The 18,803-nt window shown below is 44.0% G+C and overlaps 2 protein-coding genes across 3 annotated transcripts in view; both read right to left on the bottom strand.

Moving 5' to 3' along the window:
- cplx2b (complexin 2b) overlaps positions 1–18,526 on the bottom strand; it is a 61,284-nt gene extending 42,758 nt beyond the window's left edge. For both annotated transcript variants that reach the window (XM_026184951.1, XM_026184961.1), the window contains exon 1: positions 18,098–18,526. The gene's annotated coding sequence lies outside the window, so the exon portion shown is untranslated. The remainder of the gene's footprint in view (positions 1–18,097) is intronic.
- Positions 14,144–15,377, bottom strand: LOC113032202 (uncharacterized). The gene is made up of 2 exons (XM_026184937.1): positions 15,088–15,377; positions 14,144–15,003 (listed from the first exon to the last, which is right to left on the bottom strand). The coding sequence occupies exons 1-2, from the start codon at positions 15,364–15,366 to the stop codon at positions 14,635–14,637; spliced, it is 648 nt and encodes a 215-aa protein (XP_026040722.1). The 5' UTR covers positions 15,367–15,377; the 3' UTR covers positions 14,144–14,634.
- Positions 18,527–18,803: the final 277 nt, after the last annotated feature.

Genomic DNA, 18,803 nt, shown 5'->3' with positions numbered 1-18,803 from the left:
AGATGAAGCAGAAATTAACCTCTATCAATATGATGGAAAGAAATAACCAACTTTACCACATGCTGACGGTCTTCTACTAAATATGTTGAAAGTCTTCGATGGGCAAACCTTCTGTCATTACACTGGAGCTTCATCCACAACAACCAGAAGTGTAACAGTGTGTGTGTGTGTGTTCCTGTCTAGCTATCTTTGTGAGGACCGAAATCTGCATTCTACTATACTTGTGAGAACCAACAGTCACTTGTGAGGACACACTCACCGGTCCTCACAAGTTTGAAGGCCTGTTTGAGGCTCAAAATGTGGTTTTAGTGTCAGGGTTACAATTAGGTTATGGTTAGGTTTAGGGTAAGGGTTAGGTAGGACTGGGCGATATATTGAGTTTTTTTAAATTATCGATATATTTTTATACGAGATATAAAGATGTGACAATATCGTTTATATCGATATAGTATTGAAGTCCAATTTATAATGTTAATCGATATAATCGATATAATGTTACGTTATAATTATACTTGTGGAGCCGCAAGTTTGCCTCTCTTTCTCTGTCCACTTTTGTCTCTACGCAACTACTCGGCCTCGCCTCTCCTTCATTGAACACAACTCCCCCTCCCCCATCGCTTCACCTGCAGGCAACGACAAGATGGACATGGCAAATCTCCGCTAACGAGTTACCGCGGATCGCCCCGTGCGTGGGGCTGGACGGCGTCAACGTGTTAGCGAGCTAATTGCGCTAACGAGCTAACGATATGCAGCCCCTGTGGGCTGCATGGCCTAAAATCCTTTCATTTTCTCAAAATTTGACAGTGCGCCTTATATATGAATTCTGGTTGTGCTTACTGACCGCAAACTGATTTTATGTGGTACACGGTGCTCAGCAATCTGTCAAAAAATGTTTTATTACGACTTTGCAGCTGCACCGCTTGATGGCTCCAGACTACGGCTACCGTACACTCAGAAAAATTATGGTTCTTAAATGGTTCTTCAGATGTCTTCATGGTTCTTTAAAGAACCATCATACGTCAAAGAACCTTTTTATTTTGTGGATGGTTCTTCAGCTATTACAAATGGTTCTTTAAAGAACAAAAAGTTCTTCATCCTTAGCAATCTAAGTTTGATGGTGTAAATAGCATAAATATTTATTCACTATAATGAGGCTGTGAATTATACTGTGTGTTTTCTTTGTGTGCATGTGTGTGTCTCTTAAATTACCCTTTAAGAGAAGATGGTAGGAAACTGAATATTCAAATAAAAGTTAGAAATATTTGCAAACAGTAGACACAATACACACATTCAAGTACTGTACTTTAGTTTTAAATTTTAATAAAGCATTACTATTTTCTACTCCAAGGCATTACTTTTGAGATTATTATATATTTTTGAAAATATAGTATAATGATAATACTAGTTATTGTAAACTTTACAAACCACCCAGCAGTATGTAAAGTCAAATTATAAAATACAAGTAAATAACAATTGCAGAACAGAATGTCAGTGTAATGAACACACACTTCGTTTTGACAAAGCGCACTGGTTAGGTAAATGATCTGAGTAGTTGTTCATCACTGAGCAATTTGTTGATATGTGTTTCGAGCCAAATAAATGACAGGGAGAGAGAGAGTGACGTCAGAACACGTCATACTATAACCTCCCGGGAGCGGACGGAGGGGTCCGTCGTTGGGATGTGCATGCGCAGACAGAGTGTGCGAGCGGCGGGCCTTGACCTTTCGGGAAAAAAACTCACGGACGGTGACAGCGAAACGGATAACAGTCTTCAGTACCTGCTGGACTTTGAAGCTGTGGATTCTGGGACTGTTGGAAAAGGTAAAACATTTTCATTAAAACCTTATTACTGTTTTGTTTTTGTTACTCGTCATTGTAGCTTGCTGTTAATGTTGTGCTAACAGTAGCGATTAGCTAGATACGTTAGCCGTTGAGGTCAGCGCAATTTAGTATCCAACGGTTTTCCTAACAAAACCACTGTTATAATTAAGTGAAGCTGCTTCCAGCTAATTTGAACCTTTGGCTTCTAAAATATGTGGTTCAATTGCGTGCTGCGTACATAACCTAATGTCAGCTAGACCGAAATTAAAATTTAATATATTGTTAAAGTCACTAAAATGGCGCCTGAAGCCTGTTGTGACGTGAGCTCTGTGTCTGCTCTAGAAACTCTGAAATTCTGTAGATCTGAGCCGTACATTAAATACTCACATGAACCTGTACTTTGAATTCTGTATGAGCTGTATAAAATGCAGCTATGCATAAGTGTTTTGAATGAATAATTAGATTAGATAACTCTTTATTGTCTAATCTAATTATATAGAAATGTGACATGAGAAGGTGTGTCTTTGACTGTTCCTGCATAACTTAGTTTCGGACTAGTTGACAAGTTATGCTCCGGTCATTTGATGTTTCCAAGGTAGATGTTCTTTTGTAATATAGTTAATTTTTTTGTATATTTCATTTATCCACCATCATACATTAAGCTAAGAAGAGGTCGTTATACTAACAAGAGGTATCAACGCTGGGCCAAAGTTCAGCACATGGTTAAAGTTTGTAATCCAGCCAGAGCTGAAGCAGGTAGCATCAACACATAAATCTACTCTACCCGGCTTAAATCACAAGAGCACCTCTGACCAAAAAGCTGTAGATTTTTCTTGTTTGCACAAATTAATCCAGATTCACATTAACTGTGTTCACAGCTCCAACAAAATGAGGAAGAGGAGGGGGAGAAACACAATTAGGTTGAATTACAATTGGATGGAAGGCGAGGACAAGGAGAAGGAAGCTTAGGATGAGGAGGAAGAGAAGCAGCAGGAGCATCTTTAGGGATCCCTATGATGTCATTGAGGTTTGTTTCATTAATATGGTCCTCTCACAAAGAAAGATGACTTGTTTTAGTTCACGTACTTCCTGTATTAAATAGTGATGTGCAAAATGTTGTGAAAAACCATAGAGCAGGCACGTATAGTGCATCTGCAGGTAAATGAACATCAAATCTCTAAGACAGACTGAAATCTGTATATTTATCACCCTTATGATAAAACCCACGTCAGCCATTGGTTTATGGACTTTGTATTTTTTTAGCCTCAGCATCTGCTTTATTGCTGTTGCTATGTTGGGACCATATTAGGATGAGGGATCAGAATCTGGAGTCATGCACACTATTGTTTCATTTAGTGTGTATCCATAAGATTCGTACAGCAGATCCAAGTTGTGCCTTGAAAACAGGAAAGTCGTCTGCATAGAGGAGAACTGTAATAGCAGGCTTGTACAAAGTGAGGCTTTGTGCACTCGTTTTACTTCTGTCACCCTGTTTTGATGCAGATTTCACTTGAAATCAGGCAAGAACTGGACTTATTTTTTATAATGTGTTCTTGTGAATTGATTGTGTATCGCATATGTTTGATTTGACTTTCTGCAAGACAACAGTCGTCCACTGGCCAAAAAAGTTTTCCAAATACCTCCACGTGATCTAGCCTGGATTTAGAAAAGAATAGCAAAAAATCTGCACCTCCTGCTTCAGATGCAATTTGTGTTTCTGTGTTCAGAGGCAGCGGCGAGAGGGGAGACCTCAGCTCATCCAGCTGGAGAGCCTGACCAGGAGGAGTCGAACATTAACTCAGCTCTTCCAGGGCACCCTGCAGACTCGGCTGCTGGCATCGGCGAGGGATGACGTGAACGCCAAACTGGAGTCCATCACAGGTCAACTGCAGGTATGCGAGTCAGACCTTCTGAGGAGGGTTTCACTTTTCTCTCTTCTTTATAATTGACTCTTTTCTCTCTCTTTCAGCTCCTTGTCTCAGAGTGGGAGGGATTTGAAGCACAAAGGGAGGAGCTTGTCGTTTGGTTGGCTGATATGGATGTCCGCCTGAGAGGTTGACCAGCTGACAGGAAACACCAGTGAAAAACTGAAACAACTGCAGGTGTGGGCTTGTTTTGATATGACATATGTTTGATATGAAACATACGTCAGAGACATTGTCCTAAACTGGACTAACAAAGGACCATGAGTACAACATGAAACGTACATTACATGGTGTAATGCTAAAGTTCATTGATCATTTTAATCATAAACTTGTTGAAATATTTTTACTGAACATGCAAACATCTGCTGATGAAAATGTGTTGATTTATTGGTCTGTTATGAAGCTATTGCTATTTCTAATGTGTTTTATCACTTTCTGATGTTTTATTAATTAAACAATACATGTATTATTTGTTGTGTTATCTGTAGCTATAGTATTTATATCTATTTATTTATAGTATAGCAAATATATTTAATTATTACTGTTTAAAACACTAATATGTGACATGTATTAGTATTGATGTTGTGCTGAGGGCTAAAATGCCTTTTTGTCTTTTGGTATACTACAAAATGACAATAAACCATTAATATATGTCTATGCTGTGCTCGTATTTATTTTACCCTACTCAAATTCAATTTATGATGCATTTTATTTTGAAAGATTTAAAATGGTTTTTTAAAGAACCACTCAAAAAAGGTTCTTTAAAATGGTTCTTTTAAAGAACCATTTGAAGGACCTTTTTAAAAATGGTTCTTTAAAGAACCATTTTTAAAAAGGTTCTTTGAAAAACCATTAAAGGTGCCCCAAAGAACCATTTCTTGATGGTTCTTTGGGGCACCTTTAAAGGTTCTTCAATGAACCACTGAAAGAAATGGTTCTTCAAAGAACCATTGTTTGAAAGGTTCTTTGTGGCACCAAAAAAGGTTCTTCTATGGCATCAGTCTAAAGAACCACTTTTGGTTCCAGTTGGCACCTTTATTTTTCTGAGTGTAGTCGCGGAGTAATACGCGAAGTAATACGGAGTAATCGCCTCGCGGAGTAATACGTACAGTGCATCAACGTAATATTACTGTATTGTGTGTGTATAAGGACCATAAATGGCACCTGTAAGAGACGTGGTTACGAAGCAGATTTCAAACTCAAGGCTGTCAGTCACGCAGTAGAATTTGGGAATATAGCAGCTGTGAAATCTGTCTTTGTTATTATGCTCAGCGTCTGTTAGTTTACATTTTGACTGCACAGTTGTGAGCTTTTTGTTATGCACAAAAACAACATTGCTTTCTTTTATTTATGGAGAATTATTATTTAATTATTATTATTTGGGGCGACCGTGGCTCAGGGGGTTGGGAAGCGAATATGGGCTCAAAATGTGGTCATAAATATTTTGTACTTGTAAAAAAGATTTGTATGTGTAAAAAAGATTTGTGCGTGCATAAAAAAGATTTCTGTGTGGACTTAGCCAAAAAAAACCCTGCAAGTTACAAGTACGAATTTTGACCCTATTTTTCTTCCTTTAAGCTGATTGGTCAATGTCATGTCAATCACAAATTAAACAATCCAATCAGAGAACAGATGGGTTTGGCTGTCGGAGGGGCACTTTTTTGAACTGCAGGTCCTTGGGCCACTTCGGAGGTGGGGTGCCCCCAGCCTCTGGGCCTGGGGCTCGGTCACTCAGGCACAGCTGGCTGCCGGCAGAACTCACGGGCGTGTCACTGCAACCCCCCCTGGCTTCTGCTCCGCGGCTGCTGAGTGAACCCTCATCTGGGACTCTCCTCAGCTCTTTCTGGGACAGTGGCGCGGCTGCCCCTCTGTTAGTCTTCCTTGGTCTCTTGTGTTCTGGGTAAATACTAGATTAATATTTAGTATTTACTGTCATATTCCCATATATCATTGTGATGTTGTTTATTCTATTACTCTTGTTCTCATGTAAGGTCTCGGGTGTTTGCGTGCTCTACATTTGTAAGGATTCAGGGGTTTTATTGTAATTTCAGCACATGAATTCACTCAATGTGAAACTACATTTAGCACTCAGATACTGGCTAAGGCCATCAAGAGCAAGAAACACATTTACAGTGTGACTATAAATAAGAAACATCCACAATGGGCTGTACATTTGTTAAAAACATCAGAACTAGAAAAAGAAAAGGAAGATGTGTCACTGAAACTAAAAATGCCAAATCAAACGTGTGGAGCTGCCTGCTGTGGTGCCCCCTTGTGACAAAGAAGCAGCTGACAGTAGTAGTAGTAGTAGTATGTGCTCGTTCGAAACTTTATACTGTTCAAGCAAAACAATTTGAACTGCCAACTCTTTTGGGTAGTGACCTCCAAAAACATCAATAAAACTATGAAAAAAGGGGCAAAATGTCAAATAAAGTGTTTTAGGTTTGCACACCTATCCTTTCTTCATCTCATCAAATCAAAACAAATTTATATTGACTAAACAAAAATAGTCCCGCTGATAAAGGTACGTTAGTTGAATAGGGCTAGTTGTTCTAAAATTTTGATTTCAAGGACTTGTTTTTATTTTTTAAGTTTCTATAATGCTCCTTCATGTCCAGCCAGCATGATATATAGAAGAAAAGAACATTTTGAGGCTAAACGAAACCTTATGCCAAACAAGCTGACAAAATTGTAAATAATTAAAAAAACTGCAAAAATGTGAAGACAGACTGGATCGGGACAGAAAGCAGAAACAAGCTCCAAACTTATGTTCCATTAATGCCACGGTGCTGCCTCTGAAAAGGTCACCTGGTTTCAGACCACTGAGTCATGAATGAAGCCAAATGAAACGGCAAAAAGTTGACTACCCTGAAAATCATCACAGGAGAACAACAAGGTCAATTGTGAGCTGAACGTCTACCCTGGCACTCGTATCTATGCTTATTATTTCCATGTGACAGCATCCCTAACTGTCCCCCGGGTGGTGTCAAGCTAGTATCCAACCCTCTCGCAGTAGTTCAGGCTCAGTCGAGCCAGGCGGAGACTGAGCCTCATCAGAGCTCAGCATGAAGCATCAGTTATCTGCATAGCATTTCAGAAAGATTAAAAACACTCCATCCAGCCACTATCAGCCCCTGAAAACAGATGGATTAAGTGTCCATGTCAGAGTATGCTGTGTGTGTGAAATTCACTTTAAATTAAATAAAGTTACTTTCATACCACTGAGCTGAATTTTCAGCATATCTCAAGCTTTGGCACAGCCAGTGTTGGCACGAGGAAGGCCTCCGAGTGTCCTTTCTCACAAACTTGGACCGCTTTTGCATGCCTGATCTCAGCAGGGTTACTCCTGCTACAAAGCATTAGTTTTCATTAATTATTTTCCTAATTACCACAGTAAATCATGTCCACAGATATGATCACAGCTTAGCTGCTTCAAAAGGCGTATTTTTCTAGCTTACAATCAAAATAACCCAAGAGCAATGTTCCCTCTAAGCTGCGCGCGCGCAATTGCGCACTGCTGGCACGGTCTCTGCGCACAGAAAATCTGCGTTGCGCACAAAAAAAATCTAACCTGAATTGAAATTAAAATTAAAACTTTAACAATTCTGTTTTGCAGTGTTAGTCAGTAAGTGACTGGCTGCTCCCGTATGGGATTAGAACGATGCCACCTTATCCCATAGTCCAGCCAATGATGCGATTCACATTCGTATATACGCAGCTAATCAACGTCGTTGACAGGCTATGACAGCGTCCTTATGTGTCGACAACAGTGTTTTAGCTAGCAAAGCAGCGTGGCTGATGTGGAGTGAAGCCACGTTAATGACACCATGTACAACTATTGGAGATGTGAGCAAGACAGAACAATTGACAGGACACAATAGCAGAAGTGTGGACTTTATACCTGTTTTTAAATTGTGTTGATAGGCCACGTAAAACCAGAGTCAACAGTCAATAGTTTTGTTGCGTGTGTCAGAACAATGAGGCGACTGCTGAATGTTACAGGTGTTACAGGAGTGATACATCTCCTGTTGTCAGGCCTGCAGGTATCAGGCTGTTGTTCTCCTTTATCTCATAGTGGACAGAAATTATTTTTTGGAGTGGCACAAATAATTTGTGTGGCATCAAATTTGATGCAGAATAGCTGATTGTTCTGTAAATAGTTTGAAATGTTTATTTTAAAAAAAACGCCTTGGCTGCATTTTTAGGTAAACAGCTGCAAAAAAAACATTGTTGTTTGCATAACTCAGTTACTTTTTTGAAGAAGTACTATATAATTGCCCAACATTGGTCTTTATATACTGTAGTTTGCAGACACAGAGTTACAGGACTCTCTCCCAGACCACAGACTCATACTCATAATACAAGTCAGAGCTTTATAAAAAAAAAAAAAGAAAGAAAAAAAAAGTTGTTTTTTCAAAATTGGACTTCAAGTTATTTTTACTCCCAATAGTGTTAACATACTACACGGGTCATGAACAAGATTTTTTTTAAATTTTCATTGTAAGTGGGCTAAAGCAGTTAATTAAAAGTAGTCTAACACAAATGTAAATGCTGCAATTTGATTATTCTAATAAACATGTAACTTGGATGGATTCAGTGCTGGCATTACCACAGCGCACACGTCTAATGTCGCTCACAGTGGTCCAAGGGACCGCTCAGGGAGTTTGTGTGTTTGCTCAGACACATGAAAAATTAGAGGGAACATTGCCCAAGAGTCCTTTTGCTGACACACAGTGAAGGAAACTGGAATTTCATCAAAAATGTGAAGATCTGAGGCAATGGAAATGAAAAACAGCACTTTCCTAGTCTCAGTGAGACATGTTTGTGCACATGTTTATTAGTACTTTTAGTGCTTTATCATTCTCACACCTACAGCCAATTTCAAATCCCCCCATATGGAAAAGAAATAGTAAAAACATATATGATTTACTCATGAAAGTGGCCACTTTCTTATTACTTTCATATATTTTTTTAGTAAGTATACAAAACATACAAGTTTCATTATATAATTTTTCAAGGGATCTTATATGTGTTTTCACTCTTGTATGCTTTTCATACAAGTTTCATACAAGACAGATAAAAACTTTATAAGATTTATATATATCTTTTCCATATGGGCCCAGTCCTCACAGCTCCTCACCTCAGAGCTGAGAGAAGTTAAACTTTGATCCACTAAAGTTTCTGTTTCTGTTGTCACTACAAGCTGCTGAATGTCACATATATTCCATGTTCTCTGGTCACTACAAAGAAGCTAATCCTTTTCTGCTAGTCACTCCTCTGTCTTTTAGACTGTCAGAGAAAACCAGGACACCCGGAGAAATCCTGTGCAAACATATGCAGAAAGGCCCCAGAGAGACTGGTCCACAGAACATTCTTGTTATGAGGTCACATTGCCAACCACTGCACCTCTGCCCCACCCAAGGATAAATGTTTCAAAAGGTATAAAAGTACTTATTAAACCTGCTTAATCATGGGATGCAGGATAGACAAAAACAGTTCACTGTCCTGAATATCACTTTGATAATTCTGACATTCCTGTTTAAAAATCTCTGATTATAGCCTTCAGCTTTTGAGTTTACTGGTCCAAACAACTTACAAAAACAAAGTGGGAATACTGCATGCTGTGTGCATGGAAATCTACTGGCAGTGAAGACTTTACTTACACTATAAAGCAAACGCTATCAAACTCTGGCCTATAAACACCCATAACATGCTGCTGTCATCACCCTCTGATGATGATTGTGGACTTCACTGCAAACATGCTGTGTGAAAGCATTATAGAAAACACATTTAGCACCCTTTATGGTGAAACTGCACTTCTCAGCAGTGCAGTCAGATCAGACAGCTGTTTGTCGAGACATGAAGAAAAGAGAAACTCATCAGGAGAAATATACGGCGAAGCACAGCGGCGGCAGCATCATGCTATGAGCTATTCTGATGAAAATGTTAATTTAGATTCTTGGCAGTGCAATAATAATACTCTCAGATGTGGTGACCATTAATTGATCGACTGAATTTATTTACATATATGACTTACTCTCAGATTCTGACATATTCTCTTCCAGTGTTCCCTTCATCACAGCTGGTGTCCTGGTGTTATTTTTGTATGCTGCCATCCACACATAAGGCAAACAGGCAATGAATGAATACAGCGGTAAATTGAGCCACAAACACAGACACAATGTTTTCAGCACTTAAACTTTTTGAGTAGTCACTTATTTGTACTAGAGAGCGAAGGAAAAGTGAGAGATCTCACGGCGTGAAATCTGTGAGATTCTCTCTAAATAAAGAACTCTGAGTGAAGGTATTGCAGTGCACAGCTGGCTACAAATATTGCATCTTTTATGAAGACTCTTGGGCATGCAGTCACTCCTGCAGAGAAGCTCCTGTAGAGTGACAGCACAACAAAAAGCACACACACTCTCACACACAAACTGAATTGTTCTTTATACAAATACTCAGAACGTCACATATGAAGGTTTCTACCAGTAGTGATTAACCACGACCATAATTATTTTGAATTTTGGTGAAGTGTAGAGTGCATATGCCAAATATTTTTGTGAGTTGTTAGAACTTCTGTTAGTCATACTGGATTTTAGACAATAATAAGTCATTTTAAAGAATTTAGACAATCTTCAGCTGATGAACCTTGTGTAAATGTGATTTACCTCACTCTAGCAATCACAGCCTCAACACAGACCTCAATAACAGAGATTGTCTATCATGCAACATGTTGGGTAAACATGCTAATAAATATAAATGCAATATTTTTATTTGTGCACAGATTTCTGCCATGACATGAAACATCATATTTAATGGGGTGTGACTGACTCTGGCTGCCTCATGTGGTGGACTGGCAGCCTGTCCAGTGTGCACCGTGCCTCAGCTGACATATCCCCACCCACCCTGTGACCATAAAGATAGTGTTTCAGGAAGAAAGGATCCCTGATAATGCTAATGTTAGCACAGCAGGGCGGTGTTTTGCCGGTGCAGGCAGCTGCCATCTTCCTATTTTCAGAGCTCAGTCGTTCTTTTTCGTGTTATATTTATTTCATCTTAACTGACTTGTTAAACCTTTAAAATCTAAATATCTGAACTACATGAGATCCTTAACAGGGCAGCATAGTAACATCACTGCCAAAGAGCACTGAAAGTGTGATTACAGAGGAATGCAGACATGTAAAACAAGTGACATAAAGTGTGATGTCCTTTACATTATTTTCAGTAACATTTTATTTGTCGAAAAACTGAACAAAATTCACACAAACAGCTTTTATAGTGATCATGCATCCAGAGTGACTAACGCGAGATAATGGCCTATCAGCGCAGTGATAGAGGTCTGTTTGTGGCAACAGTGGGGTGACAGACAGAGCGAGAATGCCAACACGCCGGGCGAATTTTTTCTGTGCAGCTGTCACTCAAACGTCTCACAGCTCAGGAGCACAAAGCCAGTGATGCTTGGTTTTATTCAACTGTTGAACACTGGCTGATTTTCTTTTGTGAGAACAGAAAAGCAATGCAGTGCTGATCATGGAAATGCATTCTTTTCTACGCACACTTATGGGATCAATGAAGAATAGACAGCAGATCATTCTCCTCACCTTGACTGTCTGTGATGTGTGTTTTTAAGATTGCGTTCTGACTCCGGGACTGCCGAGTGATCATCGTCAATAAAAGAGAGCGAGCTGTAGAGGCACCAGTGCAAGCCAAGGCCATAACTTGACCTCCAGCCTCCTTTGCATTGGTTCAGATAGATCAGGTAGTTCAGGTATCTCATCAATCCAGAAAATACAATGAAATACATTTGTACACTTTGTTGTGTTTTTAAGTAAAAAATAAACGATTAAAGTAGGAAAAATAAATGTTACTGCTAGCATACTGTTTACTGGAGGGGCTGTAACTTTTAAGTCCTTTAGCATGTAAGATTTTTGGTATTTACATATAATAAGAAAACTGAATTTTCAAGAATCAGTTAAAGTAAATTAAGATAAGTAGTAAGTTAAGTTAAATCATACAAACCTAAGTATCCACATTATATCCAATATATGAATAAAATTACAGGTTATCAGAAATCAGCTTTCCAACTGAGCAAATGACTCGCATGCACAGTTACAGGCTCTCGTGGGTTACATGAAATGCATAATGATACAGGACACGTGTAAAGATATTATTTCAAAAGTAAATCCTGTAAAAAGTAGTTTTCCGATGCCAGCACCTCTCTGTTTCACGGGATCTGTCTAGTGGCACAAGTTTTCCTGATAGCAAAAAACTATCAAGATACTGAAAACAAGGGCACTTCCACCCCCGATATATTGCATGAGTGCATACATATATTGCATGCACTCGTGCAATATATGTATTTTTCTGTAAAAATGTGACTCTAACTTCAATAAATACTTTTAAAAATAAATGAGATACAATGTCACGGCTGGCGGGGAGCCGTGTGGAGTGGAGGAAAAGGAGGACCCAAAATGCAGCAAACTGATGATACGAGTGACGTTTATTTACAGGGTGGTAGTGGCAAAAACAGGCAATGAAGCATGAGTAATCACAAACGGAAACCTAAACTGGGAGAAACTAAGTGACAAACCTGAGACCATACAAAAGGGGTGCGGGGCAGAGAGACGCAGAGACAGGAACACCATAGAACGCAGAGATACACGGATGAACGCAGACGAGCCGACAATGAACATAGACCGACACCCACTAAATATACACACGCAAGGTAATCAGGTAATCACACACAGGAGGGAAGAACAGCTGAACCTAATACACATGAGGAGCAGAGGACAAGCTGAACACAATGACAGACACAGACTTTCAGAACAAAACAGGAAATCTAGAACCCGAACCGGACACAAGGGGGGAGGACACAGAATAACTAGAACAGAGGAAAATAATCACAAAACACAAAACGCTGGGTCAACGACCCAGGACCATGACAGTACCCCCCCTCCAAGGGCTGGCTCCAGACAGCCCACAACAAAAACAGACGACCAACCCAGGGCGGGCGGCGGGGGCCCAGGACGGAGGGACCAACACCGAACAAAACAAGCTCCAGCGAACCGAGGGAATCGTCCAAAACAAAAACACACAGGCTGGAGTACGAGAACAAAACACAGTTCAGGAGGCCGGCCCAGAGGAGTGACAACTCAGAAGTCCAGGACAGTTCATCTTCTGAGGCCGGCCACGTCGGCAACACAGATCCAAAAGCCGACCGAGCGGAAGGCAGCGGTGGTGGAGCGGAGGCAGTTCAGGGGGCCGACCGTGCACACGGCAACGGCGGCGACGGGCAAACAGTTCTGGGGGCCGACCGTGCACACGGCAACGACGGGCAAACAGTTCTGGGGGCCGACCGTGCACACGGCAACGACGGGCAAACAGTTCTGGGGGCCGACCGTGCACACGGCAACGACGGGCAAACAGTTCTGGGGGCCGACCGTGCACACGGCAACGACGGGCAAACAGTTCTGGGGGCCGACCGTGCACACGGCAACGACGGGCAAACAGTTCTGGAGGCCGACCACTTGGAAGGTAGTGGCGGCCACCGAGCAGGTCCGGAGGATGGCCGCGATGCCAGCGGCGGCGACGAACTCTTTCCGGAGGCCGTCCCCGAAGGCCATGACGACATCTTAGAGGCCCGGAAAACGGCCGGCAGAGGCGAGGCAGAACGGGTCGAGCTGGCTCCGACGGCGGTGTGGCAACCGCAGGATCAGACGAGGCGGGACCAGACGAAGGCGGAGCCGAGGCGGGACCAGACGAGGAGGGTGCAGAGGCCGGACCAGGCGAGGAGGGTGCAGAGGCCGGACCAGGCGAGGAGGGTGCAGAGGCCGGACCAGGCGAAGATGACGCGGAGGCCGGACCAGGCGAAGATGACGCGGAGGCCGGACCAGGCGAAGATGACGAAGACGGCAGCGGGACGGCTGCGGAACCTGACGGCAGCGGGACGGCAGCGGAACCTGACGGCAGCGGAACCTGACGGCAGCGGAACCTGACGGCAGCGGAACGGCTGCAGAACCTGATGTGGAGATGTGCTGGCTGGGTCCTCCAGGACCACCAGCAGATGTGAGGATGTGCTGGGTGGGCTCCACGGGCCCTCCAGCAGACGAGGCTTGAGGCTGGCTGGGTTCTTCTAAACCCCCAGCAGACGACGCTTGAGGCTGGCTGGGTTCTCCTAAACCCCCAGCAGACGACACTTGAGGCTGGCTGGGTTCTCCTAAACCCCCAGCAGACGACACTTGAGGCTGGCTGGGTTCTCCTAAACCCCCAGCAGACGACGCTTGAGGCTGGCTGGGTTCTCCTAAACCCCCAGCAGACGACACTTGAGGCTGGCCGGGCTCCTCAGGCCCTCCAGCCGACGAGGCAGGACGCTGGCTGGGTTCACCTGAACCCCCAGCTAACATGACTTGAGACTGGACGGGCTCCTCAGGCCCTCCAGGGAAAGCAGTCTCTGAAGCAGCAGGTACGGAGACCTCTGCCAGTGTGGACACTGGCTGGGACTGAGCAGCACCGTGGCTAGACTCAGGCAGCAACAGTGGGATACAGTCCTCAGAGGGCTGGAAGTGTTCCCCAATACACTCAGCAGAGGACTGAGGCGGACGGGTGAACTCACTTGAGCTCTCAGGGGGTGCTGAGAGCCGAGACTGTTCAGGTGAGTTCTCCGGTGAGGCTGCTGGTGCTGGTGTCTTGACCTCTAGGGGTCCAGAGTTGGCTGGTGACTGACACCCAGCCTCTGGGGAGGCCCTAGAGGGAGCAACTGTCTCTGAGATGGCCAGCTTTAATGAACCAGCAAAAGTTTGTGTGGAGTGTGTTCCCTGCTTGTAATGAGGCTGTGAGGATAAAGGCTGGGTAAATGAGTGGACAGGCTGCTGAACTGGTGGCAACTGAGCTACAGGTAGCAAAGTAGTAACAGTTGGGGGAGTGTTGCTGGCTGAACTGATAAGGCTGATGACTCTCTTGCCAACTGAGCTATTGACTGGGCTATGGACTGTAACATGGTGTCTACTGGGTCTGACTGTGACTGTGATGGAGGTGATGAGTGAGTGGCTGACTGAGTTAGCGACTGCTGGGAAGCTAACCGAGCTACCGGCTGAGCAGCTGACTCCACGAACACAGCCCCGGTATAAACAGTCATATGAACTGGTGAAACAGACAGAGCGTCTCTTCCACTCACCACAGCCGCCAGTTCTGAAGTCCTATTCTCCAGCTGTGGGGCGACGCGCCGACGGCGCGATCGTCGCTTCCTCCCGGGCAAAACCTCCGGCGGGCCGGGCAAAACCTCCGGCGGGCCGGGCAAAACCTCCGGCGGGCCGGGCAAAACCTCCGGCGGGCCGGGCAAAACCTCCGGCGGGCCGGGCAAAATCTTCACCGCCGGGCTGGGTTGGGAAGCGGTAGCGGCTAGAGGGTGGAGGTGAAGTTCGTTAAGGATGAAGTCCTGTGCGAGCGGGTGAAGAGAGTCGAGTAGCCAGCAGTGAGCAGACATCAGCTGCTGTAGCCTAGCTTCTACAGCGTGGTGAAGCTCTTCCTCCTCATGCTCCAGCCACAGGTTGACCAACCTAGAGACGCTGTCGATCACTTCCTCCCGAAACTCCTGGGACGGTGCGGATGCTGCTGGGTCCATGTTTGGTCGGCTCGTACTGTCACGGCTGGCGGGGAGCCGTGTGGAGTGGAGGAAAAGGAGGACCCAAAATGCAGCAAACTGATGATACGAGTGACGTTTATTTACAGGGTGGTAGTGGCAAAAACAGGCAATGAAGCATGAGTAATCACAAACGGAAACCTAAACTGGGAGAAACTAAGTGACAAACCTGAGACCATACAAAAGGGGTGCGGGGCAGAGAGACGCAGAGACAGGAACACCATAGAACGCAGAGATACACGGATGAACGCAGACGAGCCGACAATGAACATAGACCGACACCCACTAAATATACACACGCAAGGTAATCAGGTAATCACACACAGGAGGGAAGAACAGCTGAACCTAATACACATGAGGAGCAGAGGACAAGCTGAACACAATGACAGACACAGACTTTCAGAACAAAACAGGAAATCTAGAACCCGAACCGGACACAAGGGGGGAGGACACAGAATAACTAGAACAGAGGAAAATAATCACAAAACACAAAACGCTGGGTCAACGACCCAGGACCATGACATACAAGGTGTTCTCTGGATGTATAAGCATAAGTATAAGGTCTGCTCTGTGCAGCTGGAGAAGACGCTGAATGATAATGATAACTACCACACTGACTAGAACACCGACACATGAGACAGGAAGCGCTGGGGCGCTCTGGTTAGCAGCAGCTAAACTTTTAAAACAAGAGTAATCCCCACTGCTATTCAATCATACAGTTTATGTGAATGGATGAAAAAATAGGAATAAAAACATCAAAATGAGGTGCCAGAAATACTGGAGGGTGTATGTCTACCTTGATGTATAAAAAAAGGCTGTTCGTGTTGGTGGATAACAAGCCTGACTCTTGTCTGATAAGTTAATTATTGCAGCTCCTGAAGGATTAAGGTGGAAACATTGTTTTTGAACAATACATCTGGATTTAACTCGGATTAAATGTTCTCTCCAAATGTGGTTGTGGGATTTTTTTTTGTCCAGTCCAGGAACTATATGGGTTTAGGGAAGCTCTTTGCAGATACAGCAGAAAGGCGAGATGATGTGATGCTTAACATGTAAATAAATTTGCTGTCAGTTACTCAAATGTGAAGGTGGCACTGTGGCAGCAGAGATTACTGCTCCATCTACGGTTGTGTTTGAATCTGGGCTGATATGAATATGTCTGATATGATATGAAACCACATGGGATTTCAAATGGCAAAGCTTTTATCATAATATGTGCTATTACTCAACAGCGTTACATACAGTAGCAGAGACCCAAGTGTCATCTCAGCATTGTAGTCAACACAACCACAATCAGAACAACCACACGTGTGTCTGGAGTCACAGCAGGCTGCGGGAGCGCTGGGTGAGACATGACTGCCACCTTGATCTCAGGTGGGCTGACCATAAGAATTCAGATATGCATGCAATCTCACACTTTAATGACACTTACAGTGAGAGTATAAAATTACAATTATACTAAATTCTACACTACAAAAGGTGGTCAAGTGTTTGGCTGCTTGAGAAAAGGTGGATACACAGGAAGTTATCTACGACTGGCTGCTCCAGTCTGCATGTCAAAGTTCATTTTCATTTCAGACTGATCTATGATGGTAGCTGATATGTATGTGTCATGTAGATTCGTTTTATGTTGAGCTGAAAGACAGTTACGTTTTTACACATTTACTTTCTTTCCATGTGACAGGGAATATAAAAACATAACAATACAAACATTTAGTTAATGCAGGAACGTCTAAGAGACATTTTACTGCTGAGCTGTTTGTCTGTGGCACACATCATAAACTAACCCATCCAGGATCAGGCACCAATGAAGGCTCTGACACTGTCAGTGAAATCTTTATCTGAAATAAACGTCGTGCTCAGAGCTGTGAGAGTTGCAGTAATTGTGTCTGTGAGAAGCATGCGGTGGAAACTTGAGTAAATGATCCGCTGCTCTTACGTTTCTACAGGTGATTGGCTGGGTGCCTCACTCATTTCCACACACACCGCCTATCAAACGCTAATCAAAAGCGCGTGCGCATGTGTGCGCATGCACGGAGGCACACACACTTGATTTTCACGATGCCAAACACAAACGGAGACTTCCTCTGTGACGGCACCCTCTGCTCATAAAGCCAATCAGCGCGCTGGCTGCTATAAATAATTCCGGCTCTCCGCCGGCCGGCCCCGCCGACACCAACACCAACACTGCGGAGAACCGGAGCCGGCCAGGCCCTCCTCCTCCCTCGGCTGACTCCCCTACAGCCTCGTCCTCCTCTCCCGTCTCTGTCACAAAACGCACACCTTTGAATGCGAGTGATGGCGGCGGAGGATTGAGGAGATCCGCCTTTACCTGGAAAAAAACGGAAGGCACAGAGCGAGAGGGGAGAGGAGGAGCAGGAGGGAGGGGGAGATATCCGCAGCATGCCTTTGTGTTCCGCGCCCCGGTGCCAGAAGTGGCTCTTTCAGCCCACAGCCGCGCGGATTGTGCACAGACATCGCGCCAGCAGGTGAAGCGCGTACCTGCAGCCCGCCCGCGTGCACAAACACACCGAGACCAAAACAGCCTCACGCCTAAAACCGTCTGCCTCACCGAGAGTGCCAGTTCCCCCTCCATCCACCCGAGCTGCAGCACTAATGCACAAACAAGCACGGAGCACCGGGGGTCCCCGCGGCGTCCCGGCAGCGCGGGCTCTCTCATCGTCTAACATACGCTGCGTTTGCTTTCACTAACCTGATGCGTCTGAAGGACCGAGGGGCCGAAGGGATCCCGACCAGTCTGCAGGAGAGCTTTCGTTTGATGCCTGTCCTATATCCAGTCTCTCTCACACACGCGCGCGCTCGCTTTCTCTCCACCACCCCCTCTTGCGCACTATTACCTCACAGCCTCCACTCTGTTCCTCCAAGACGAGAGAGAGAGAGAGCATATGGCGACAGATTCTCAACAGGAGCGCGAATCCGTGTAAAAGTAGAGACTCTGCTTTGTGCTTTGTTTAAATTCTCCAAAGTGCGCACGCCACCACCAACAAGTGAGCCTGTTAGGATACACATAAAGTCCATTCAAAGAGAACAGTGTTTAAGCTGACAAAGGTGCACAATTTAAAAGAGGCCAGAACACAAAATAGGATTTTACCCTCAGAGGTTTTAATGGGGTGTCGGTGAATTCATTTATTTTGATTGCGGGCGTGAATATTCCAGTTTACAGTATGCCATCTATTTTATTTTGCCAGATGTGATCAGAGGACACTTTGATAACCGAATGCTACATCTTTCACACAGAGGCCTGACACTGCCATTTAAAAAATAGCATTCATAGAAATATACATGTGGACAAGGTGGGCGCACGACAGGAAGCCAGCTGCAGCAGCTGTTTGTAAATTCAAAGTTAGCCTGCTGTACACGTAGAAGTGAAAGAAAGCACCAGACAGGGGGACTTGCAT

The sequence above is a fragment of the Astatotilapia calliptera genome, chromosome 2 (genome assembly GCF_900246225.1).
Source record: "Astatotilapia calliptera chromosome 2, fAstCal1.2, whole genome shotgun sequence".
Lineage (NCBI taxonomy): Eukaryota > Metazoa > Chordata > Actinopteri > Cichliformes > Cichlidae > Astatotilapia > Astatotilapia calliptera.
Note: the sequence above shows the minus strand (reverse complement) of the source record. Positions and strands in the feature narration are given on the sequence as shown.

Bases quoted from the DNA above. Each gene is read 5' to 3' on its own strand.
- LOC113032202 (XM_026184937.1), bottom strand. From the start codon at position 15,366: ATGGACCCAGCAGCATCCGCACCGTCCCAGGAGTTTCGGGAGGAAGTG. The intron at 15,004-15,087 runs GTTTTGCCCGGC...GGCCCGCCGGAG, and splicing joins TTTTGCCCGGCCCGCCGGAG to GTTTTGCCCGGGAGGAAGCG.